The sequence below is a fragment of the Papio anubis genome, chromosome 14, assembly GCF_008728515.1.
Source record: "Papio anubis isolate 15944 chromosome 14, Panubis1.0, whole genome shotgun sequence".
Classification (NCBI taxonomy): Eukaryota; Metazoa; Chordata; class Mammalia; order Primates; family Cercopithecidae; genus Papio; species Papio anubis.
Genome location: NC_044989.1, coordinates 54,106,220 through 54,133,756, shown reverse-complemented (window position 1 = coordinate 54,133,756; position 27,537 = coordinate 54,106,220). Strand labels below are relative to the sequence as shown.

General features: G+C 38.2%; 1 protein-coding gene across 10 annotated transcripts in view; it reads left to right on the top strand.

Moving 5' to 3' along the window:
• The window catches only part of LOC101015186 (ankyrin repeat and SOCS box protein 3), a 196,253-nt gene that overhangs the window by 159,425 nt on the left and 9,291 nt on the right, over positions 1 to 27,537 (top strand). For 8 of the 10 annotated variants that reach the window (XM_031655147.1, XM_017947524.3, XM_017947525.3 and 5 more), the window contains 2 exons: positions 4,830 to 5,093; positions 11,301 to 11,431. In XM_031655147.1, the coding sequence (XP_031511007.1) occupies positions 4,830 to 5,093; positions 11,301 to 11,431 (395 nt within the window). The remainder of the gene's footprint in view (positions 1 to 4,829; positions 5,094 to 11,300; positions 11,432 to 27,537) is intronic. The other 2 variants (XM_031655145.1, XM_003908650.4) reach the window with 1 other exon arrangement.

Below are 27,537 nucleotides of genomic sequence, written 5' to 3'. Positions count from 1 at the left end.
GCTGGTTGCTTATACAGTTCCTGTATGTGTAATGGGAAACTCATTTATTTTGAGTTTCTGTTTGAAGCTTTGCCAATTAGGCAAGAAAATGATCATTTTCCCAGTAGGTTTTGCTTTAGTATGTCAAGAGGGTCACATAAGCAGTGTCTGAGGGAAAAAAATTGAAGCTGAAAAATATGTTTTTGGTTATTTCTTTCAATAAGTAAGCATTTGAAAATTTGGATTGCCCACAATCACATGACTAAAATTAATTAAATTAATTAGAGTCACCAATTATAAAGCAAGGACAATTGAATATAATCTTAATTTTAAAATAGCTGTCATATGTTGTTTTTTCCTTTTTTTTTTTTTGAGACAGAGTCTCTTGCTCTGTGGCCCAGGCTGGAGTGCAGTGGCGTGATCTTGGCTCACTGCAACCTCTGCCTTCTGGGTTCAGGCGTTTCTCATGCCTCAGCCTCCTGAGTAGCTGGAATTACAGGTGTATGCCACCACACCTGGCTAATTTTTGTATTTTTAATAAAGATGGGGTTTCGCCATGTTGGTCAGGCTGGTCTCAAACTCCTGGCCTCAAGTGATCTGTCTGCCTTGGCTTTTTAAAGTGTGGAATTACAGGTGTGAGCCACCACGCCCAGACCTTCTTTCTTTTCTTAATGCGACATACATGAATTTCCTGTACCACTTTTACCAGTTATTAATAAGAGTTCAAATTTGGTCACAATACTGGTACCTCGTAACTTAGAAGACTTAATTTTCCAAAATTAATTATTTGATATTCTAATTTTTAGGGATTTGGTAACAGATAAGTTTAATGGTGTAAATTTAAAATTTTTATTTTTATAGCCACAATGTGTTATGATAGTGTTAATTTGGTATGATTGTTGTAATTAACACCTATCTGACTTCAGGTGTTAATGGCTAAAAGACTTTCCTTTTCTCATTTGTATGTTTCCTAGTATTTCTCTGAAATCTATTAATTTAGTATTTGTGGTCTTTCTTGCACTATTGACCTGTTGTATTCTAATAAACTTTTATCTACTTTTATAAATAGTACAACTAATACCAAAAGGTGATGAAATTGATAGGTAACAGCTTTGGGTTTTCATTATTATTGTTATGGTTTTGAGATAGAGTTTCACTCTGTTGCCCAGGCTGGAGTACAGTGGTGCAGTCATTGCTCACTGCAGCCTCAAACTTATGAGGTCAAGTGATCCTCCTGCCTTGGCCTCCTAAAGTGCCCCAGGTTTTAAGTTTTCTCTTCCTTATTATTTTTTCAGCTAATTCAACTTTTAAGTTCAGTATCAGTGTTCTGAAACATTTTTGGTAAGTATTCTTTGTGAGGGTGACCCTTACCTCCTTTCACCACTCCCAGGGATGATGGAAAGGTGTCTCCTCCACTACTGTACAGATCCTGCAACAAAAGCAGTTTTTGTCCTTTGGAGCTAAAAAGTTAGCAGGTATATTGATATGAAGCCAGTCTTTCAAGAGTAATTGAGTAATCCATCTCGAATGAGGAAATATAAGAAAAAGCTTCCTCCAAATGGAATGGGGAGGGGAGAGGGAAGTTGAGAAGTTTTAGGACTGAGCAAATATGAATGCCTTTTATATATGGCCATAGAAGTAAATTGTGGCTTAGCTCACCTGATTTTATCTGTTTTTCTAATTGATACTAATCATTGTTATTATATTAGTTTCACAGAATTCACTGTGTTCATTCTAGCCCCCATGTCGTGTGGGCACATCTGACAAAACTGAATGTCTTCATGTTGTTTTCAGCTAATGGTCAAAAGCCATTCAGTAAAACTCACTATTTGGCCTGTTATAATTCATCTGATAAATTGGTTGGATATTTTGTTTGCTAATTGAGCATAAAATGCTGAAGATATTTGCCCATTTTTATTTGTTTAAAAGAAATTTTTTTTTCTTGTTGAATTTTCTCTTACTGTTCTTTTATATGTGAGCACTGTTTTTTTGCACAGTTTTGAACTTCAAGGAGCAGAGTGGTAGAAAATGTACAAACCCCCAAAATAAGGTCTAGACTAATTGGATCTTAATTTTTAAATCTCTCCTCTCAGTATCTGATGTTCACTTTTTATATAATATACGGTCTCTCTATGTCACAATTAACTCTTGAGATTTATGTTAAACAAGAGAGACTTTTGTTTAAATCTCGGGTACTTGAAGAGTTTTCTCAATTTGATATTAGGGCTATGGAGAGAATTTGTTGAAGTGTTAAGAGAAATACATACTAATTTATATTTTAACGAGAGGTTATCCGTGCTCAAGGATTTACTGTGTACTTAGTGACATGTAATAATCAAGGTCATATAGAACCCTGAAGTTGAAATTGCTTGTGTTTTTGTAGTGTGCACGTGTATTTGAGACCTTCTTTAATAACTTTCCCAGAAGCTCAGGGCATGCTGACAAAACTCTTTGCTTCTCCAGTTTATTTTGTGTTTATTTTATTCTTCAAATAAATGGTAGTTTTCTGGGAAAAGGGTCTATATTGTAGCACTCTGCCATTTTATAAGGCTTTTGGGATTTGCTCTTGCCCCTTCTAATACAAGGCGATGTGAATAATTGGAAGAGGTTTAGAGCAATTTTCTAAAGTGTGTTTTGGTAGAATACTAATTCTGTAGATTGTTAATAGATATCATATGGGATCAAAGGGGTTGTATTGTTAAATAAGTTTGGGAAGTACAGGATTAAATAATATTGAATATGTTTCTTTTGTGGAGGGCTTTTGAGAATTTTTCTTATTGAAGTGTGCTGTGTGAATTCCTAAAAGAGGAATGGATCTACAAAGATTTGAAAAGTCCAGAAACATAGGATAGAACTTATATTTAAGTATATATACAATTGTTCTTGTGTTTACAGAGTTTAGGGCATTTTATACTTTTGTTTGCTTTTTTCAGATTAATGATTGGACCCATTGCTTTAATTTTAAAGGTACTACTTCTGAAAGGTATCTGGAGGTTGAATAAAAACATAGAGCATATAATTGGAAATGTAACTAACATACTATTTAAAAACACACTCATCCTATCTTTCTTTCTCAGACTCACTGTATACTGTGTAAGATTTCTCAATTTTTTTCACTGGAGAGTATTTTTCATATGGATCATTTTCAGGAACTAAAGTTCCGTGTAACCTACTTTGGAAAACATAGGTCTGGCTTTAAAATATTCTTCAATTTGACTGTATCATGAAATGTTCAGTTTTCATAGTAGAGAAGAGATATTGCAGCAATTTGCAATGTCATATTCACTGTTAGATTTTAGTTTGATATTTTTATCCCAGTTCTGCCAATTACTGGCTTTGTGACTCAGCTTCAGTTTTTGCATCTGCGATGGAGATAATAATAGAACTTAATTAATTTTAAGATGTAGTACCATAAATTAAATTTTTGTTCATTAAAAGGTTTTTAAATTTTTTTTTTTTTTTTTTTTTTTTTTTTTTTGAGACGGAGTCTTGCTCTGCTGCCCAGGCTGGAGTACAGTGGCTGGATCTCAGCTCACTGCAAGCTCCGCCTCCCGGGTTCACGCCATTCTCCTGCCTCAGCCTCCCGAGTAGCTGGGACTACAGGCACCCGCCACCTCGCCCGGCTAGTTTTTTGTATTTTTAGTAGAGACGGGGTTTCACCGTGTTCGCCAGGATGGTCTCGATCTCCTGACCTCGTGATCCGCCCGTCTCGGCCTCCCAAAGTGCTGGGATTACAGGCTTGAGCCACCGCGCCCGGCCGGTTTTTAAATTTTTTAAAATACCATTATAAATGTAAGGCCAGTCACGGTATCATACCTTTTGGGAGACCAAAGCAGGAGGATTGCTTGAGGCCAGGCGTTCGAGACCAGCCTGGGCAACATAGTGAGAGTCTGTCTCTACAAAAAAATTTTTAAAATTAGCCAGGCATAGTGGCATGTACCTGTAGTCCCACCTAGTCAGGAGGCTGAAGTGGGCGGATCACTGGAGCCCAAGAGTTCAGTTACAGTGAGCCTTGATTGTGCCACTGCATACCAGCCTGGGCCACAGAGCAAGACCCTGTCTTTAGAAAAATAAATAAATTTAACAGTGGGAGGGAAATTGGCTAAGGTTATTGCTGAACAAAATGATATCTTAGAGATTCCTAGAATGAATCATTTAGTTTTAAGGACTGATCACATTGTTTATTGATTTTGTTAAGCAAAGCATTTTGTAGTAAAGATACTTAATTGTACAAAATGTCACAATTTGAGTTTTCTATTTGTCAATGATAATTTTTTAAATGACATATTTATTTAAGATGAATGTTTTAAATTATAATACCTGTTCACAGTTGAAAATTAAAAACCATGAAGGACGGTGTAAAAAGCAAAAGCCCCACCACATTCTCTAATCTCAATCCACTAGATGTGTAAAAACCATCCACTATCTCATCTGCCATACTTATTCTGCAGCTGTAAATACTATTAACAATTTGTGGCTGGGCGCGGTGGCTCGTGCCTGTAATCCTAGCATTTTGGGAGGCTGAGGTAGGCAGATCAAGAGGTCAGGAGATCAAGACCATCCTTGCTAACACGGTGAAACCTGTCTCTATTAAAAAATACAAAAAATTAACTGAGCGTGGTGGCGGGCGCCTGTAGTCCCAACTACTTAGGAGGCTGAGGCAGGAGAATGGCGTGAACCCGGGAGGCGGAACTTGCAGTGAGCCGAGATTGGGCCACTGCACTCCAGCCTGGGCGACAGAGCAGGACTCCGTCTCAAAAAAACAAACAAACAACAGCAACAACAAAAAAGCAATTTGTAAGAAGTATGTCAAAGTCTAACTTGTTCTTTTTTTGTTTTTATTTTTTATGGTGGAGCTGTGAGTTCTTTGGAATTGTGAACATTCTTTTGAAATATGGAGCCCGGATAAATGAACTTCATTTGGCATACTGCCTGAAGTACGAGAAGTTTTCGATATTTCGCTACTTTTTGAGGAAAGGTTGCTCTTTGGGACCATGGAACCATATATATGAATTTGTAAATCATGCAATTAAAGCACAAGCAAAATATAAGGAATGGTTACCACATCTTCTGGTTGCTGGATTTGACCCACAGATTCTACTGTGTAATTCTTGGTAAGAAATTCTACCATAGTGGGGCTTACCCTTTTTGAGTGAATATACTACCTTTAATTTCCTTCAGTTTCTTGAGATCGCAGTGTTTGGAGAAGGGTGTGTCTGTGTTTTGACTGCGATGGCTGAATTAGGGTGAAGGAGTTGGTGGCTGCTAATAGTGAGATTGAGTTTAAGCTCAGAGTCCTGGGAAAAGATAAGAGGTGACTGGAAGGAGGTATGAGGGGATAGATGCCAGTGAACTCTTCTAAGAAAGATATTTCTTCGACTTCTGGCCATTCCTCATGCTCCTCTTAAAATGCCTGTGACAGAAGAAAGAATGCTTGGAGCTGCTTTGAAGATTTCTGTTGTCTATCCCTCAGCCAACCAGACTGAATGCTCCTGCCCTACAACATCCTGTCTATTTGAAATATGTCACCCTTAATAAATACTGATTTCTGAAGTATCTGAGAATATGACTTGTTTACTTCAGGTAGTTTCTCAGAAGGGCAGTCCTCAGTGACAGATTATACAAATGCCGAGTCAGTATTTTTTGGGGGGCAAGAAGAAGACTATTAGCCTCCAGCCTTTGCAAAAATTGTTGGAGTCCTAAGACAGGTAATTGTAGTAGCGAGAGGACTCTCTTGGGCTGATAGTTCAAGTCGAATGAGAAAATAAAATGGAAAATAGAGGACATGTTATTTTATAGAATTTCAGTAAAATATCTAGAAGTCTTCACTTTTGTGTTTCAATTCTCACCCCATGTGGTGTCTGTCCCTAAGGCACTCATTTTCTTCTTAGCCACACTCCTTGTGTTCTTCTACCCAAGCTCTTAACTCTGACTCAATATGACTTGCCCAGTACTTTCAGCCTTCATGCTCCTTTCTGGTTTCTAATTTATTTCTTTCTTTTAACCAAAACATATAAGCTGTCTGATACCTACTGTTGTGGTTTGAATGTGTTCTCAAATTTCAGGTGTTGGAAACAATCCTCAAATTCATTTGTTGATGATATTTGGAGGTGAGATCTTTGGGAGGTAATTAGGATTAGATAAGATCATCAAGATAGTGCCCCAGTGATGGGACTGGTGGGTGGCTTTATAAGAAGAGAGACCTGAGCTGGCATGCTTTTGCTCTCTCACCGAGTGATGACCTCTGCCATGTTATGACACAGCAAGAAGGCCCTCATCAGGTGTGCCCCTTGACCTTGGACTTCCCGGTCTCTAGAACTGTAAGAAATAAATGTATTTTCTTTATAAATTACCCAGTCTCAGGTATTGAGTAATAGCAACAGAGAATGGACTAAGACAGAAATGTGGTACTGAGAAGTGGGGCTGTTGCTAATAATGATTACCTAAGAATGTGGAAGTGGCTTTCGAACTAGGTAATGGGTAGAGGCTGATAAAGTTTGGAAGAACAGTCTAGAAAAAGCCTGTATTTCCATAAATGGAGTGTTAAGGGTGACTCTGGTGAGTGCTCAAAGATGAGAAGACTAGGAGAGTCTGACCTTTCTTAGAGATTATTTAAGTAGTTGTGACCAAAATGTTCATAGAAATATGGATAGCAAAGGCCATTTTGACAAGGTCTCAGATGAAAATGAGCAATACCCTGTTGGAGACTGGAGTAAACGCCATCCTTGTTATGAATTAGTGAAGAACTGGGATGAACTCTCTCTATGCCTAAGGACTTTATGGAAGGCTGAATTTAAGAGTGACGAACTAGGATATCTGGTAGGAGAAATAACTAAGTAGCAAAGCATTCAGGCTGCTGCATGGCTACTTTTGGCCACTTATAGTGAGATGTGAGGGCAAAGGAATGACTTGGGACAGAGCCTATAATTAAAAAGGAAGAAGAGTAGAAAAATTTAGAAAATTCTCAGCCTGGCTGTGTGGAAAAGAATGAAAGAGAATGTTCAGGAGAGGAACCCAAGGTTGTGACTAGCAACCCTTTGCTGAGCAGATTTGTACAAATAGAAAGTACCATCAAGACAATTAGAAAAAAACCTTGAAGGCATTCCAGAGATCTTTGAGGCTGCGCCTCCCATCATAGGCCCAGGGCTCTAGGAGGTCAGAATGGTTTTCAGGAGGGTTTGTGGGGTGGTACTAATTCTGCAGGCATGTAGAATGCAAGAGCTGTGGGGGCATGGATTCTTCCACCTAGATTCCAGAGGTTGTTGAAAACAGTCTAGGGGCTCAGGCAGAGACCTGTCCCAGGGGAGGAGCCACTGCAGAGAGCCTTTCTAGAGCAATGCCCAGTGGAAATGTAGGGTTAGAGCTGCCACAGTTTCTACCACGGCAATGCCTAGAGGACCCATGGGAGCAGGGCTGCCATTGAGACCTCAGGACTGTAGAGCTACCAGCATGCAGTGCCATCTTGGGAGAGCTAAAGTCTGGGCAAAGCCATAGGGGTGGGACTGAGCCCAGCAAAGTCATAGGGGTGGAGCTTCCTGAGGTAGTGGAGGCTCAACTCCCATCCCAGTTTATCCAGGAAGCTTGACATGGAGTCATGGAAGATTATCTTGGAGTTTCAAGGTAATCCTCTTGAATTTTGGACTTATTTGGGTCCTATTATTCTTTGCTTCTTGGATATGTCTCCCTTTTGGAATGGGAATGTTTGTCTTACGCCTGTCCCACCATCGAATTTTGGAAGTATATAACTTGTTTGATTTCACAGGCTCACAGCTGGCAGAAATTTAAGGTGAATTATGCCTTGAGTCTCACCCCCATGAGATACCAAAATCCATGTGTTACTGGAAAGGGGTCCCGATCTAGACACCAAGAGAGGGTTCTCGGATCTCGTACGAGAAAGAATTTGGGGCAAGTCCATAGAGTAAAATGAAAGCACGTTTATTAACAAAGTAAGGGAACAAAAGAATGGCTATTCCATAGGCAGAGCAGCAGCATGGGCTGCTGAGCTGCTTATACTTACTGTTACTTCTTGGTTACATGCTAAACAAGGGGTGAATGATTCATGAATGAGTCTTCCAAGAAAGGGGTGGGCAAGTCCCAGGACTGTGGGTTCTCCCCATTTTTAGACTATCTAGGGTAACTTCCTGAAGTTTCCGTGGCATTGGTAAACTGTCATGGGGCCGGTGGGAGTGTCTCCTAGCATGCTAATGCATTATAATTAGCATATAATGAACAATGAGGATGACCAGAGATCACTTTCATCACCATCTTTGTTTTGATGGGGTTTGGCCAGCTTCTTGACAAGTGCTGTTTCATCAGCAAGGTCTTTGTGACCTGTACCTTGTGCGGGCCTCCTGTTTCATCCTGTGACTAAGAATGCCTTAATTTCCTGGCCATGTAGCCCAGTAGGTCTCAGCCTTATTTTACCTAGCCCCTATTCAAGATGGAGTTGCTCTGGTTCATACACCTCTGACACATGGATGCTCAAGTCCCTTATGTAAAATGGCATAGTATTTGTGTCTAGTCTATGCACTTCCTCCCATCTACTTTGTCATCTCTAGATTACTTATAATAGCTAATGCCATATAAATGCTATGTAAATAGTTGTTGTGCTGTATTTTTAAATTTTTGTTATTTTTTATTGTTGTATTGTTATTTTTTATTATTGTTGTTAGTATTCTCAATCTACCATTGGTTGACTCTTCGGATGTGGAGGATGAGTTCTGTTACTCAATTTTAGTAATCCTTAATCCCTTGCCTAACCTGAGGGATCTGTACCAATTTTTCATGCTTCTTTCTGCTCCTAAATTAGGAAAAACCTAAGCAGGGGAAAAAAATCAAACATTGCCTGTTATCCTTTCCTCCCCAGCCAACTAAATGAACTACTTGTAGGGAGAAGGATTTATTTAGCTTTATTCTCTTAGAAGGCTTTGTAAATGTATCCTCCCTTTCCCCAGTTCTGATACAGCTCCCCCATTTTCCCCCACTTGTGAACAGTTGAGAATTTTTGTGACAATAAGCCGTTGGGTATGTGCTGTATTTATCGGATATGTGAAATAGAAGAGTTAAGAACTAGTAAACTAGAAACTATTTTGAAGTAAGTTGTAAAACTTTCAGTATTCTGAATGGAGAATGCCAATTACATGTTTTTTACTCCTGAAGAGTAAGTAACTTTGGTTACTTTATATTAATTAGAAAAAATACAGTGGAAAATTTCACTTTAGCAATGAAAATGCTTAACATGTTCAAATTTTTGTTCACTGATATTTTGTTGAATGGGTAAACCAATGTTTACACTGCATATGATAAATGTTTTGCTTTCTTTGATCAAATTTACATTCAAAGAACTATTACAAGAAACATTCTATAAAAATTCCAATATATTGTTAAAGGGGATTTTGATTGTTATTTAAATCACATGCAGATCTGTTGCTTATCTTTGTCACGTAAATTATAAACGTATTTTCTGGGTATTGCTTGTCTTAAGCATCTGGCTGAATAATTGCCTGTCACAATATTTAAATGCAAGACCAAGTCTTCCTTTACCTGCGCACCCCACCCCCATGTAATGGGAGAATATAACATAAATGTCATTTGTGTATTTAGTTGATTAAATGTCACTCGTTTGTGATTGTACAACTGCTCTATACAATGTAATGGTCACTGTAGTAAAGTAACAATACATTTTTGTGGCATTATCAGTGTTGGTAAAATAAACTCACCATCATATTAACTAAAGCTGTGCAAACAGATTTACTTGTCTTGTATATGTTCAGATAACTGCATAAAAATGACTTTGTGTTTGGTCACAGTAAGACCTAAAGCGCATTAAGGCAGAAAAATGAAATCATTAAAAAAAGAAATAAAGAACCAGAACAAAGTAACCTTTGGTTTGGGACCCTTAAGAAGTCAAGGAAATTGTTAGTCTTTGAATATATTTTATCATTTCATTTATCCTCAGTATTTCCTGATAAGTTGTGATTTCACTGATGTCTCCTGAGAAATAAAATGTTTTCCCAAGACATCTGTGCTACACTTTAAGTTCTTCCTTAGATGTTTGCATATGGGAGAATTAAGAATTTGGGAAATAATTTTCATAATCTTTAGTCCATCATTTCAAAGATATTTTGACTCCAAATTACCAGAAGTGTCTTTGAGATGATAAGCTTAGATTATTATTCAGCTTTTCTTTCCTTGTATTTCCTTTCCTTCTTTAGTTGTTGCTCAGTACTATTTCCAAAGAGGTGACCGTGAGAAGAATTTCTGTTTTGGTAGTAATTACCAGAAGCCCTAGTGACTTTTTTTTCTCCAGCCATTGTGATGGTAGGGGAGTGTCTAATTGAATACAGGATAAGTAATCTTGTTAGGATTTAGAGTTCTTTTAAGGGTTTGACTGAATTTTAAAGCTTCTAAAAATATAATACTGAAGTTTTCAAATCATTTCTGGTAATACCAGTTTTTCATATAATACTTTATAGTTTTAAAAGTATGTTTACTTTGTTATCTCATATTATTTTCACATATAGTTCCCTGTAATGGGCAGATTATGTATTATTCTCATTTTAAAGAGCAGGAGCTAGAGCTTAAAGAATTCAGGCAACCTGTTTATAAGTAGCAGAAGCAGTATTAAACAGCAAGACTTTTCTTAAGCCAGTGCTCTTTCCATTAGGCTTCAAGTACTTATAAATTTTGGGTTAGCCTCTTTTGAGTGGGTTGGTAGGGAATCTGACATTATTTTGAGAGAACAGAGGAAAGCCTATTTGGAACCCCTTCTTTCAGTCCTTAAAGACAAGTCTTATTCTGTTACATCCCTTAGGGCTGTATTTATAATGGGGGGAAGGTTCTTAGAGGAGAACAGCTGTGCATGCCTGGGAGTTGGGCAGAAAGAAGCCATACTTGTACACTTGTACACTCAGGGATAACTTGGGGTGTTTGGGCTTTATCCTTTTAGGATTATTAAATTATATGTCTCTAAGGATGGTCAGTTTACATTTGGCAAGATAGTCCAAATGGGAGGAAATAATGGCAGATCCACTGATGTCATTGGTTCTGTCACCCATGAGAAGGAAAGTTCCTACTCTCTCTGAGGTTCCTTTTGTCATCTCGTAGACAGCTACATAGAAAGTCAGTTCAGTTAATAGGAACCTGTAGTTGATTCTTCATATCCACTGATTTTGCCTGTAGTTACATAAATACTTAACATGCCCTGATTTTCTGTCTGCCCTCCTCATTGAGATTTTGTAAGAATAGGTATATGGTGTTTGTTTCTAGTACGAACCCTTGGCATGTTTTGTTTCTAATATATTAACATCTTGCTAACATAGGATCGACTCAGTCAGCATTGACACCCTTACCTTCACTTTGGAGTTTACTAATTGGAAGACACTTCCGCCAGCTGTTGAAAGGATGCTCTCTGCTCGTGCCTCAAACGCTTGGATTCTACAGCAACATATTGGTAAGAAAGAATAACTTTTAAACACACTTCACTTCTTTTCCTTCTCTTGCTTCTCTAGCTGTGTTGTAATTATAAGTGAAAAGATTCATTGGCAAACACAAATTGGACATAATTTTGCATTTTTTCTCATGTGAGGAAAAGATGGCATTGTTAGGGAGATGGCTACTAATTCCCTTCAGTAAAAATCATACCTGATTTTATAAGCTTAACCTAAGAAACATACAAAGACAAGCAGATGCTTACTGATATTTTAATTTTATAATATCCTTTTATTTTTAATAAGGATTATATACACAAAAGTAGGTCCAAAAAATCTGCTTATTCTGTATTTAGTTTCTGGTCAGAAAAATGCTAAACTTAATTTTTCTCTTTGGAATGTCTGTGGAGTTATGTTCTCTGTGTAATATTTTATCGTATCTAAAAGGAAATGTAACCATTCTTTACACCTGTCCTTACTGAATGTATACCAGTCTGTTGGTATGGTATAACTATAGAGATAAGCTGAGTGAACATTCTGTGAATTGGTTGATATTTTAAAAGACTATTCTAGAACAAAATTTCAACTTACCTCACTTAAAAAAAAATTTAAACTAGTTGAAAAAATGAAAGAACACACAGTGGGGGAAGATTTTGCACAAGGAACAAGTTTAAACATAACATATGCAAAGTATCCCTATTTACTTTTTCAGATTTATTTTGCTTTGACTGTATTTTGTTAACCATGTTATATGTCTTAAGTTAGGAAAATTGTTTCTTCACTGCTATTTTTACATGAAATGTAACTCTTCATAAAACGTTTTGAATAGGTTTTTAACAAGTGAACTTATTCATATGGAGGAATGTGTCTTCTAATTTTTTGGAAAATTACATTTAAGTAAATTTTCTCAATCAAAAACAGACATTCAGGAAGATATGCCTTTGAACTGAGGTGTATTCAAACTGTTAGAGAGGTTTCTGTTAAAGAAAAATAATTCATTTGGAGTCTTTGAGCCTTCTAGTATAGAATTTCTTTAATGATAATGCTGGAAAATTCACTCCATGTAACTCTCAATGTTGAGAATTGCGTCTGCTTTTACTAATTATGTATCTACAGCAGTAGAGAACAAATATCTATTCAGAACAGATAGACTATGGAACAATGGATTTGAGAACAAAGAGTCAAAAGAGGAAGCATATGCCAAATGGGAAAAGTATTGCTACGTATCAATTAGTAAGGATATGTGGGAGTTTACCCTGAAGACCTTAACATATGGCATGTTTGTCCAGATGAAGGTAAAAATTGTGCATGAGTACTACATTACCCTGCAGTAGACTAAATCCATCAAGGGCTTCTTGTTTAATTAAGTACTAGGTAGAGCTTGTGTAGGGTAATAATCATCATCTATTGAGAGATTTTTATTTCAGCTGAAGATTCAAAAAAGCCTTTCTCAGAGGCTTTTTCTGAGCTAATGTAGCTAATGGTTTTCTGGTTTGTTTCTTTAGCCAAGCCCTCTTTTCTTGTTTCCAGTCTCATATATCCAGCTATCTTTTGGACATTTCCATTTGCTGTCTCACATCTTGACATATCCAAAATTGAACTTATTATTTTTACTACAAATTCTTCTGTTCTGTCTCTTTTTCCTGGTTCAGGAGGTGAGGTGGTTTGGGAGTGTTATTTACCAAGAGAGTGAGTTAACACTGGAAGCTGTTTGTTATTTTATCCGTAGCATAGGGGTGATTTTTGCCCCCCTATAGATATTTGGTAATGTCTGCAGACATTTTTTTGGTTGTCACAATGGTTAGGGATGCTGTTGCCATCTAAGGGGTAGAGGCCAGGGATCCTGCTAAGCATCCTACAGTGCACAAGGCAGCCTCCTACAATAAAGAATTATCTGGCTACAAATGTCAGTAGCGCCGAGGTTGAGAAATCTGGATCCACAGTGATTCTTGTGTTGTCCTATCATGGAAAGGCTTTTTATCCCTCTCCTTGTTACAACCTACTTGGAGAAAGCTTGTATTCTTCCTCCTACTTATATTGGTCTCTCAGGGTATTCTTTGGTGCTTCCTCTTCTGCAGATAGTAGGCACCATTACAATGCTGGAATTTTAGTAAGACAGAGAAAAACTTAGTTGCCTGGCTTTCAGATGGCATTGTGACTCTTCCTTTCTATAATTCAGGGCTCTCTTGGGGGCACCCTTTTCTCATCAATTTTCAGGATAATAAATTTCTGCATGTTGGTCATCAGGACTCCCTCCTTTACTGGGATTTTGAGCTACAGGATCTCTAGTAAGCAGAAGCATGATCAGGGTTTTAACACTAATGGGCACGAGCCTAGCAGGACAACTGTTTGATTAACCTCTTTACAAGACTAACCTTGCTTTTACCCCTCTTCCTCCAATAACTTATCATGATATTAACAACTGCTGCCTTATCAATATGTTAAAAATTTTTTTTTTGAAAAGATACCTCTTGCATCTCTGCCACTGTTAGTAAACTCTTAGATAATTCCTAGCTTCCTAGCTCCACTCAGTATTCAATTTCTATCCCTTGGGAAAGATTTTTCTTCCATTTTTTATTTAAGCCCTTTTCAAGTCCTATAGATGCCATGTACTTGGTCAAAATTATTCTTTCCTCCCCTTTTTTCTCCCTAAGTAAGTAGCAACTTGCCATGGTAGTTTATAAACAAAAGTAACAACACATTTCTTGCTTCTCATATTTTAATCATTGAGTCAGATTTGTCTTCAAAAAGTTTCTTGCATCCAAAAGGAAATGTATACCAGGTAAAATTTACTGAGTGGTTGCAGTTTCAGTAACCATCTTTTAATCAAGTGCCTCTTACATACCTCTTAGAAACATCAGGCTAACCACGTAGCAATAGATGTCTTACTCAAAAAATTTGCCAACTCCTGGTCAGGTCTAAGTAATTAAATTATTATGGATAAAAGCACATGGCTTTAGTTCGTCCTGAACCTTTAATGATTAGATATATATAATTCTCTCCAGAGTGTTAAATGGATCTGGATCCTACAAAGGGTCATTCAGAGGACCCCAGGAAACTCTCTTGATCTTTTTATTTCAGTGTTTCCTTGCTTTGTTCTGAAAAGGATTTAAAGCAGTTTATATAATACATATATATTATCACAAAACAGTAAAACAAAAGTAGAAGGAAAAGAAAAATGAAAAAAAAAAAGGTGGGGGATAGATTAAAAAAATGGAGTCAGGGAAAGCGTAGCAATGGGAATTTGATACTTGTCTATGGATAGGCTGTATGTTTGACTCTGAGCTCTGTTGTCATTGACACTAGGTGACAGGGTTCATAAGATCAAATAAACCTGTTCCTCAGAATAGATTTTCTTGGATGCTGTTACAGCTTCCTAGACAATGTCTTGGTAGCTGTGGTTTCTTGGGACTTCTTTTACGTGGACTGTTGTTTTCATACCAAAGTGCAATTCAGTAAAAGCAGTTCTTAAGTAGTCATTACAGTGTGGTTCAGGTACCCCGACTTCCGTTGCTGTGACTTGACGAAGAGCTAGATTTTAGAATATCTGGGAATGGATGGCCTGTGTGCCTTTTGAGCAGTTCTCTCTAAATATTGTATGTCTCAACTCAGTTTTTAATTTAATTAATTAATTAATTAATTAATTTGTGGGGGCAAGGTCTTGCTCTGTTGCCTAGGCTAGAGTGCAGTGGCACGATCATGGCTCACTGCAGCCTCTACCTCCTGGGCTCAAGCAGTCTTCCCACCTCAGCCTCTTGAGTAGCTGGGATCACAGGCATGTGCCACCACGCCCAGCTAATTTTTGTATTTTTTATTGAGGCAGGGTTTCGCCATGTTTCCTGGGCTGCTCTTGAACTTCTCCTGGGCTCAAATGATCCTTCCGCCTCAGCCTCCCAAAGTGCCGGTATTATAGGCACGAGACACTGCCTAGCTTCAGCTTAGTTTTTAATAGTAGTACGTAGCAATGAGTTCAAAGTTATACTACCTAAGAAGTATGAGAATGCAGATATTTTGTATTGCAAATTGGATTAAGAACATATTTTTAAGTAACAGTTGATCTTAAAAGTAGAAGCAAAAGAAAAATGAATAATGAAGGTTGATCTGTGGTAGGGTGAGTACTCCAGGAACATTATAAGGATTCCTAACTAAATATGGTGGGTTAAGCAAGTATCCAGTTTAAGCAAAAATTTCCCTTGAAACTTTGAGCAATGCCTCTAGTTTTGAGCAATGTTCTTTTCTCACATAGCCTTCAAGATAAATAATCTGTGGTAAGTACACCAAGGTAACTACATACGATAATTTATTTTATGTGATTGTTAGAGGCAGAAACAAAGCTTAGGGTTAGGAATAGTTGGTCTGTAATCCTTTCCGGTAACAATGAGCTAGCATTCCAGTTGTCTGCTAAAACCATTTCTAGTTTAGGATAATAAAACATTAGTTTTTAAAAGAATATTTGTTTTTCTGTTTTCTTTAGCAAGAACATGTATCTTGCTCAGTTTATAACACATCATTAAGTTACTTGTTAAAAAGATGAGAGTTGGAGCACAACCTTATTTTATGCCAAAGAAAAATTTTAACTTTTCTGCTGACTTCAACCCTATGGTAATGATCTGGTGCAGGTTCTGCATGGACAGCAGACAGAATATAATGGTTGAAGGTTGGAGCTCTAGAATTAAATAGACATGCCTCCACCACTTTCTCTCTTTTTTTTCCTTTGACTACCCAAATTTATTCATTTTAAACTTGACATGATTTATCTTTTTTAACTCTTAATATAGCACTAGAACCTCTTTAAAATTTCATGGAAAGAAAGGATTTATGACATATATTTAAAATTTATTGGCTAAAATTAAAAAAAATTTTTTTGATCAATTTATTTCAGGCCATTGTAATCTGGTTTATATGGTCCTGGAGGAATAATCATGTACCGCAAATCCTTTTTTTTTTTTTTTTTAATTATACTTAAGTTCTGGGATACATGTGCAGAACATCATGGTTTGTTACATAGGTATACACGTGCTCTGGTGGTTTGCTGCACCCATCAACCCATCATGTACATAAGGTATTTCTCCTAATGCTGTCCCTCCCCTAGCTCCCCACCTCCCAACAGGCCCCGGTGTGTGATTTTCCCCTCCCTGTGTCCATGTGTTCTCATTGTTCAACTACCACTTATGAGAGAGAAAATGCGGTGTTTGGTTTTCTGTTCCTGTGTCAGTTTGCTGAGAGCCTCTATCACTTTCTAGCTACAGAGAAGTTACTTACATCCCTGAACTTTGGTTTCCTCAATTATAAGAAGAGATGGTAATAGTAGCTACCTCATATCATTTTCACAATAGACATTGTCATTGTGGCAGAGACAGACCTCAGTTAACTGAGTTCCATTTCATTTTTATCTTCCCTGGAACAAAGAAAGACTGGATTTTTCAGCTTTGATTGTTACATGATTGAGGCAAGTGGTCAAAGCATAAACCATGGCAGGTAAGCACTCTTTGCTCTCCCTTCCCTTGTTGAAAGCAATTTGAAAGCTCATGTTTGAGATGGTGGTTACACAGGATGGGTGACACCTGGGACACTCAAGTGTCATTTTAGGAGAATTGCCTGACCTACAGAGGATTTTGCATGAGCAAGAAGTAAACCTGTGTTGTATTAAGACACTGGTTTTTAGGGTTTATTTGTTAGCATAGCATAACCTAGCCTATAGCCAAGTTAATTTATAACGAGATCCTATCCCAGAGCCAGTGACCAAGGAAAGAGCAATAAAAACAAAACAAACTGGATTAAGAAAATGTAGCACATATACACCATGGAATACTATGCAGTCATAAAAAAGGATGAGTTCATGTCCTTTGTAGGGACATGGATGCAGCTGGAAACCATCATTCTCAGCAAACTATCGCAAGAACAGAAAACCAAACATTGCATGTTCTCACTCATAGGTGGGAACTGAACAATGAGAACACTTGGGCACAGGAAGGGGAACATCACACACGGGGCCTGTTGTGGGGTGGGAGGAGGGGGGGGATAGCATTAGGAGATATACGTAATGTAAATGACAAGTTAATGGGTGCCGTACACCAACATGGCACATGTGTACGTATGTAGCAAACCTTAACGTTGTACACATGTACCCTAGAACATAAAGTATTAAAAAAAGAAAAAAAGCGACAAATAGGCCTGTAATGCCACTTTGAGAGGCCGAGGTGGGAGGATTGCTTGAGGCCAGTAGTTCAAGACCAGTTGGGCAACATGGCAAGACCCCATCTCTACAAAATAAAATAAGAAAATTAGCCAGGCGTGATGGTGAATGACTGTAGTCCCAGCTACTTGGGAGGCCTAGGCAGGAGGATCGCTTGAGCCCAGGAGATTGAGGCTACAGTGAGCTGTGTTCATGCCATTGTACTCCAGCCTGGATGACAGAACCTGATCCTGTCTCTTAAATGAAAAAAAAAAGAGCTACAAATAATGGAGCAGTATACTTGGTAAGAGTATTTATATGAGTGATCTATGGTGCAATAACTCAACTATAGGCCACCTGCTCCTTATTTTAAACATTGATATGCAAAGCCCTAACTTACAGTTTTTAAAGCACATCTTCAATAAACTCAGTTTGGTGGGAAGTGGGGTAATAGTGGGCCTTTTAAAATATATGGGATAAATTGTGCAGTTTGTCTACCATGGGGGCCATGCTCGTAGAGTTAATAAAGCTAAATATTTAGTGAGAATCAGAGCCCATTCTTCACAGTAGTTCTTAACTCTAGATTCATTTCCTCTGGATGCTTTTCACCTGGGTGAGGCATTATTACTAAGAACCCAATCAGTAATTTCCTGTTATCTTAAAAAACTGGACACATGACCTTTCATTTGTTGAGTGGGAAACTTTCAACCTCCCAGACACCAGCCATGTTGTGGACCTTCACAAGTTTAGCAGATTCGTGCCTTGGTTAACATTGCCTACATTCTACTTTATTTCTAGATTTAAGAGCCAGACTGATAAATTTGTTTTTGTTTTTTTTTAGTGAGAAATTTATACTTAAACTTGAAATTTTAACAGGGTTCCAACTGCCCACTTACAGTTTTAACTTCACATAGCCTCTTGTTACTCCAAGTTTTTTGGGTTTTGTTTTTGTGGGGAAATTCTTTTTAAACTAGATACTAATGGGTTGTACTCACATTTACTGGGACATTTTGCTGTTAAAACTATTTTAAAGTTACCATCATGTCCATTGGTACGTTAAGAAAGGAGAAATTGACCAGGCGCCGTGGCTTATGCCTGTAATCCCAGCACTTTGGGAGGCCGAGGCAGGCGGATCACCTGAGTCGGGAGTTCGAGACCAGCCTGACGAACATGGAGAAACCCCGTCTCTACTGAAAATACAAAATTAGCTGGGTGTGGTGGCGAGCGCCTGTAATCCCAGCTACTTGGTAGGCTGAGGCAGGAGAATCACTTGAATCTGGGAGGTGGAGGTTGTGGTGAGCCGAGATCCTGCCATTGCACTCCATCCTGGGTAACAAGAATGAAACTCTGTCTCTCAAAAAAAAAAAAAAGAAAAAGAAAAAGAAAAAAAAAGGAGAAATTATGGCCTTAGAGTAAACAGAGGTTTTTTTTTTACATGTTCTAAGTATGAGATCACCAGTATTGGTTTGAAAGCCCATCCCACTCTTTCCACATAACTACTTTATTTATAGACTGTAGGATGTTTACTAGGTTCCTGTCTGAAATAAGTATTATGAAAAAGCTAGTATTAAATATCATCCAGCTTCTTAGGGAACTGAACAAGATTAGAAGGAAAGGTTTCTCGTTGCAGCTGCCTAGATGACAGCTCCGTTGAACATGAAAAAATTAAAGGTGACCAATATATAAAAGGTACAAAACCATGGCTCTGAGGAGAGTGTTGGGGGAAGTGGGTGAAAAATTAAGGGGTTAAGGCAGAGTTCATGGTCCTTGGTTTGACAATGAGATACACCTTTTATTTTCTTTATGATTTGTCTTTCTTGGTAGGCCTGAATTACAGAATTTAGAACCTTAAAAATTAAAATAACCATCCAGAGGTAGAACTGACCCAACCACAAGAGCTCTCATTTTACCCAAGTTTCCTCTTGGTTCTCAAGATGATCAAAGGAAGCTATAGAGAGTAGCACTTCAAGAGGCTTCCTCCCTGATACTTCAGAAAGGGAAGGGGAGCAGAATCATGTGATAATAAGGAGGCTTAAAAAAGGCTGTTGTAAAGATAGCACCAGAACCTCACTTCTGCATCCCTATTGCCTCTTCTATCTGTCATTACCCTTTTTGAGGGAGTTCCCATGTGACAGTCCCTCACAGGATCAGCCCAAGGCACTGGATGAAGCGTCTAAAAACACATTATTTGTATCTACTGGAGATTGTGGAATTTTAGGACCCACCATTTCTTATATAAAGAAGGACTAGATTATGTGAAATGTCAGCCATTGCCCTTTCTCCAGGTTAAATGTGTGATCTGCTCTAGAGTATGTGATTTTGGGGAAAATTCTTTGTAACGTGGTTCATGTTGTTTGGATAGAGATTCATAGTTGGTACAGAATTCATCTTGAGGAGACAAAAAAGTAGTAGATGCAGATCGAGAAAGAATCAGTTGCGCCGGGCGCGGTGGCTCAAGCCTGTAATCCCAGCACTTTGGGAGGCCGAGACGGGCGGATCATGAGGTCAGGAGATCGAGACCATCCTGGCTAACACGGTGAAACCCCATCTCTACTAAAAATTACAAAAAACTAGCCGGGCGAGGTGGCGGGTGCCTGTAGTCCCAGCTACTCGGGAGGCTGAGGCAGGAGAATGGCGTGAACCCGGGAGGCGGAGCTTGCAGTGAGCCGAGATCCGACCACTGCACTCCAGCCTGGGTGACAGAGCAAGACTCTATCTCAAAAAAAAAAAAAAAAAAAGAGTCAGTTGCCATAATCCTCATCTTTTTATAAGGTGGTCTTTCCATACCACATATATTTCTGTGAACTCGCTTCTTAGTGGCTAAGATAATGGGCCACAAAATTGTAACAGGGAAGGTTAGGACGTTAGAACGTGCTAGGTTAGAAATAAAATTGAAACATAAAAAGACTGTCTTCTATGATGTCATTTTTTATTTTCTCTGGTGGGGGAAAGGTGGACAGGTATTTCCTTAGTTTGGTGATCCTGCTCAGTTGCTTTAATTGTAGATGAGAGAGTTCTTCCATTTTTGAAGAAACACTAGTTACAGTTGATAGGTTACCATATATGGTCAGTTCTACTTTGTAAATATCCTCCAAATCCATTATTATTATTCCATCTCTTCTGCTACTGCCTTTGTTGATTGTAATGATCATTTCTGACTTACTTGACTTGAGTACACTCCTGAGTGCTCAGCCTCTATTGTTCTCAAAATCACTGTTAAATAAAACATGTTTGAATATACCATGCCCCTTAAAAAAGAGAATATAAAAGAACTCATTTCTCTCAGAATAAAGGTCAAACTCTAGCAACGCTCTTCATACCCTAGCCCTTTCCATGCTTCCCCATGCTGTCCCACCGTGAGTACTGCACATGAGTACTTGTTTTCCTAAATACTGCACCTTACAAATGTGCCAATGTTTTCTCCAAGATGTTAAGATCCCCTAACATTCCTCCCCTGCTGCTTTTAATGTTATTGATTCTTTCTTGTAGTAATTCATCTCTGAATCATCTTCTCGTCAGCTTATGTTTCCTGACACTCTTCTAACCATTTCCTCTCTCCTTTACATATTGGCTACCTTAAGGGTCTCATCAGGTTTCCTAACACCTGGTAGTTACCTGTCATACTGCACTGCACTTGTAGATTTTTGAGAGTGCACCCTTTAAAAACAGAAGAGCATTTTTCACATTCTCCTCATCTGATCATAAAAATATCTTCTCAGCCTAACTCCATGAGATGTTTCCAGTAAACTGACGAGAAGACAGTGTACCCAGGATAAACTGGCTGAATCCAAAAGGGTTTGAAGATTGGATGGTGGGAGGTCAGCTTCTGTCTTGTTGCTGCTAGTGACAATACGTTTTTAATGAAATGCTCTTTCTCATAATCAGTGAGAACCTTGAGAATCATTATGACTGACTCCTAAAGTTGTTCATCTAAATTGAATTCTGATAATCTCCTTTATTCATGAATTAGGAGTTATTTACTATCAGGAATAGTAAAAGCAATAATAATGAACTTGGTTTGGTATGATTAGGTAGAGTGGCGTAATTGAAGGTGGAAATGTGGTTAGGACAGAAGCTGTAGCTTCTCATAGTCTGTCCATTTGAGAACGTCTAACCACTCAGTCTGTAGTGTTAGTTAGTTCCAAATGTGGACCACTGGCAGAAGTCTTCAGTGAAGAGAGGCTCTCATGGAAGTACTTTTATAGGTAGGCATGTACAAATCTAGTTATTTATTAATTCCTTAATGAGTGGATTCCTTAATTACGTGTCAGCTGTGTATCAGACACTGATTTAAAACCTGTGAATGATATAGCTAAAGCATCTACATTAAAAAAGTAGAAGAACTCCAAATAACCTAATGATGCATCTGAAAGAACTAGAAAAGCCAGACCAAACCAAACCCAAAATTACTAGAAGAAAAGAAAAAATAAAGATCAGAGCAGAAATAAATGAAAGTGAAGCAAAGAAAACAGTACTGAAGTTCAGTGAAACAAATAGTTGGTTTCTTGAAAAGATAAACAAAACTAACAAACATTTAGCCAGACTAAGAAAAGAAGAGAGAAGATCCAAATAGAATCAGAGAAGAAAAAGAAGACATTATAACCGATATCACAGAATTTCAAAGGATCATTGGAAGCTACTATGCCAGGAAATGGGAAAACCTGGAAGAAATGGATAAATTCCTAGACACATACAATCTTCCAAGATTGAACAGTGAAGAAATCCAGAACCTGAACAGACCAATAACAAGTAATAACATTGAAGCTGTAGTAAAAGTTTCCCAGCAAAAAAAAAAAAAAAAAGTTCAGGGCCTGATGGCTTCACTGCTGAATTTTACCAAATATTTAAAGAAGAACGAATACCAATCCTCCTGAAACTATTCTGAAAAATAGAGGAGGAAATACTTCCAAATGCACTCTGTGAGGCCAGTATTACCCTGATACCCAAACCAGACAAACACGCATCAGAAAAAAAAGAAAACTACAGGCCAGTATCCGTGATGAATATTGATGCTCAGCAAAATACTAGCAAACCGAATTCAACAACACATTTAAAAGACCATTCATCATGACCAAGTGGAATCTATCACAGGATGCAAGGATGGTTCAACATAGGCAGATCAATCAGTGTGATAAATTGTATCAACAAAGTGAAGGACAAAACCCATATGATCATTTCAATTGATGCTGAAAAAATATCAGATAAAATTCAACATCTCTTCATGACAAAAACTCTCAAAAAACTGGCTATGCCTCAACTCAGTAAACACCATGTATGACAGACCCACAGCTCATATCATAGTGAAAGGGGGAAATACTTGAAGCTTTTCCTCTAAGATCTAGAACATGACAAGGATGCCCATTTTCACCACTATTACTCAACACAGTACTACTGGAAGTCCTAGTTAGAGCAGTCAGACAAGGGAAAGAAATAAAGGGCATCCGAGTTGGAATGGAAGAAGTCAAAATGTCCTTGTTTGGAGATGATATGATTTTACATTTGGAAAAACCTAAAGACTCCACCAAAAACCTATTAGAACTGATAAACAGATTCAATAAATTTTCAGGATACAAAATCAACATACAAAAATTGGTAGCATTTCTATATGCCAACGGTGAACAGGCCAGGTGTGGTGGCTCACACCTGTAATCCTAGCACTTTGGGCAAATCACCTGAGGTCAGGAGTTCGAGACCAGCCTGGCTAACATGGTGAAACCCCATCTGTACTAAAAATGCAAAAATTAGCTGGGCGTGGTGGTGGATGCCTGTAATCCCAGCTACTCAGGAGGTTGAGGCAGGAGAATCGCTTGAACCCGGGAGTTGGAGGTTGCAGTGAGCTGAGATCACACCATTGCACTCCAGCCTGGTCGACAGACCAAGACTCCATCTCAAAACAAAAACAAAAACAAAAAGTGAACAATCTGAAAAAGAAAAAGTCCCATTTACAATAGCAATAAATAAAATAAAATACCTAGGAATTAGTGTGACCAAAGAAGTGAGAGATCTCTACAATGAAAGCTGTAAAACACTGATGAAAGAAATTAAAGAGGACACACCAAAAGAGGAAATATATTCCATGTTCGTTGATTGAAAGAATCAATATTGTTAAAATGGCCATACTACTTTAAAGCAATCTACAGATTCAATGCAATTCCTATTAAAATACCAATGACATTCTTCACAGAAATAGGAAAAGCAATCCTAAAATGTATATGGACCCACAAAAGACTCATAATAGCCAAAGCTATCCTGAGCAAAAAGAACAAAACTGGAGGAATCAGATTACCTGACTTCAAATTGTACTACAAAGCTATAGTAACTAAAACAGCCTGGTACTGGCATAAAAACAGACACATAGACCAATGAAACAGAATAGAGAACACAGAAACAAATACAGATAGCTACAGTGAACTCATTTTCAACAAAGGTGCCAAGAACATACATTGGGGAAGGGACAGTCTCTTTATTAAATGGTGCTGGGAAAACTGGATATCCATATGCAGAAGAATAAAACTAGACCCCTATCTCTGGAAATATGCAAACATCAAATAAAAATCCATTGAAGACTTTAAGACCTCAAACTACTAAAAGAAAACATTGGGGAAACTGTCCAGTACATTGAACTGGGCAAAGGTTTCTTGAGCAGTACCCCAAAAGCACAGACAACCAAAACAAAAATGGACATATGGGATCACATCAAGTTTAAAAGTTTCTGATGCACAGCAAAGGAAACAGTCAACAAAGAAAAGAGACAGCCCACAGAAGGGGAGAAAGTATTTGGAATTTCCTCAAAAAACTAAAAATAGACCTACCATATGATCCAGCAGTCACACTGCTGGGTATATACCCAAAAGACAGGAAATCAGTGTATTGAGGAGATAATCTGCACTCATGTTTATTGCAGCACTATTCACAATAGCCAAGATTTGGAAGCAACTTGTGTCCATTAAAAGATCAATGGATAAGGAAACTGTGGTACATATACACAACAGAGTACTAGTCAACCATAAAAAAGAATGAGAGCCTGTCATTTGCAACAACGTGGATAGAACTGGAGGTCATTATATTAAGTAAAATAAGCCAGGCACAGAAAGACAAATTTTGCATGTTCTCACTTATTTGTGGAGCTAAAAATTAAAGCAGTTGAATTCATGGAGATACAGAGTAGAAGGCTTGAGAAGGATAGTGGGGATGGAGGGTGAGAGGTGGGGATGGTTAATGGATACAAAAGTATAGTTAGATAGAATGAATAAAATCTATTTGATATCACAATAGGGTGTCTAAGGTCAGCAATAATTTATTGTACAGTCTACAAGTAAAAGCGTGTAATTGGATTGTTTGTAACGCAAAGAAAGGATAAGTGCTTGAGGCAATGAATACCCCATTTACCCTGATATTATTATGCATTGCATGCCTGTATCAAAATATCTTATGTACCCCATAAATATATACACCTACTATGTACCCACAAAATTTAAAAAAAAAGTTTTAAAAATAAAAATAAATTCTGTTTTAAAAAGAAGACACACATCCAGCCAACAGTCATATGAAAAAAAGTTCAACATCACTGATCATTAGAGAAATCCAAATCAAAACCACAATGAGATACCATCTCATAGAGGTCAGAATGGTTATTACTAAAAACTAAAAAATAATACATGCTAGTGAGATTGCGGAGAAAAAGAAACGCTTATACACTGTTAGTGGAAGTGTAAATTACTTCAACCATTGGGAAGACAGTGTGGCAATTCCTCAAAGACCTAAAAACAGACATACTGTTCGATCCAGCAGTCCCATAACTGGGTATATACCCATAGGAATAGAAATCATTCTGTCATAAAGACACATGTACACATATGTTCCTTGCAGCGCTATTTGCAGTAACAAAGACATGGAATCAACCTAAATGCCCATCAGTGGTAGTCTGCATAAAGAAAATGTGGTACATACACATCATGGAGTACAATGCAGCCATAAAAAAGAATGAGCTCATGTCCTTTGCAGGAACATAGGTGGAGCTGGGGGCCATTATCCTTAGCAAACTAATGCAGGAACAGAAAACCATGTACTACATGTTCCCACTTCTAAGTGGGAGCAGAATGATGAGAACCTAGGGACACATAGAAGGGAACAACAGATACTGTGGCCTATCTGTGGGTGGAAGGAAGGACAGGACCAGGAAAAAATAACTAGTGAGTACTAGGCTTAATACCTGGGTGACAAAATAACCTGTACAACAAGCCCCCATGAAACAAGTTTACTTACATCACAAACTTGCACATGTACCCCTGAACTTAAAAGTTAAATTAAAAAAGAAAAAAATTATGTGAATGAAAAAATAAGGCAACATAGCTCTTTGATTAGTACAGTAGCTAAAAGGGAAGGATTCAGGGTTATGGCAGAGTTTTCTTTTTGAGATGGGAGGAGTTTGATCATGTTTTATAGATCAAGAGGGTCTCAGTTTATAAAATGACATCAAAGATTCAGAGATAATGGGATAATTTGTGTAGTGAGATTTCATATAGGCCGGATAGAGATGGGATTAGCCTCAGGTAGACCCATTTCTTTGAGATAGAGAAGAAAGATGAGCATGGGGTGGACATAGATAAATTTATAGTTTGGAGATTGGAAGCTCAGGAAAAAAAGCCCATAAGACCAGTTTTTACTCTGAAGTAGGGAGTAAAGTCTTGCTAAGGAGGAGATTGAAGTGAGAGTTGGGTAGGGAACTTGGTGTTTTGGAATGTTTGCTGTGGGAAGCCAATTGAGAACCATTGAAAGATTTGCAGAGCAAAACCCTACAGGTCTGGTAGAGGCTGGAAGTAGAACTGGTTCATGTAGTTGTATTTTCCAGTATTGCTTAGTTTTCTTTGTATTGGGGTGCAGAAGGAAAATGGTTAGATTGATCCTGGGTGTTGTCAGAACAGGGGCAAAGGAATTGAGGATAAAATAATTGCAGTGATGGGCCCATGGAATCCAGTCTAGATAGGAAAAGAAATGAGAAAGGATGGGACCTGAAGGATGAGCGGGGAGGAGTTGGGACCTGAGGTCTCCATGATGTTAAAGATCGGTTATGGCAGTAAGGGAGAGCAACCTCTGGAAGAATAGAAACTGGTGTCTGTTGGAGTTTAAAGACAGAAGCATGGATCTGAAGTGGTGCACAAAAACTATAGGAATGCTAACATTGCCCCCCAGACCTTGCAGCAGGTATAGCAAGGCGTGGAAAATTTTCAAAATTGGCCAAGGAAGTAATTTCCTTGCAAGAATCAGGCTTTTGTGAGGAGAAGAGGTGAAGGCAGAATGTTCTGTACAGTGTTCATGGTAGAATGGGGATTCCCAAGGACTCATCTCTCTCCCCACCCCCCACTTAGCATACATGGCCCAGTGCCTTGTACCTACATATCTGAAGGGGTTACATCAGGGTTTCCCAAAGTCAGGTGCATGGGGTTGACTGTGCCACCACATTTGTGGTGTGCTGTAGTGAATTTTTGTTCATGTGTGATTGCTTAGTGCACCTATAATGATATTATGTAGTTTTAATTTAACCACTTCTCACAAATTGGTCAAGTGACTTAAAAGGATTTCTGTAAGGAAATAGTGTTATTAAAAGTGCAAGCACAAGTGAACCAACGTAATCACTGTAGAGCTGCATCCTCTTGTTCTTTACCAGGCATGTTATGTGATAAAAATGATGACCACCTGGGTTACCAGGTTGAAGGTGGGTTGGTGGTGGGGGAAATGAAAAGATGTAGGTCAAACAGTATAAAGCTGCAGTTATGTAGCATGAGGAAGTTCTAGAGCTCATGAGGACTGTAGTTAAAAATACTGTGTTGTGTACTGGTAATTTACCAAGATAGTCAGTTTTAGGCACTCTCACCACACACAAACACATGCGCGCGCGCACGCACACACACACGCACCAGCAAGGTAACTATATGAACTATATAAGATGATGGG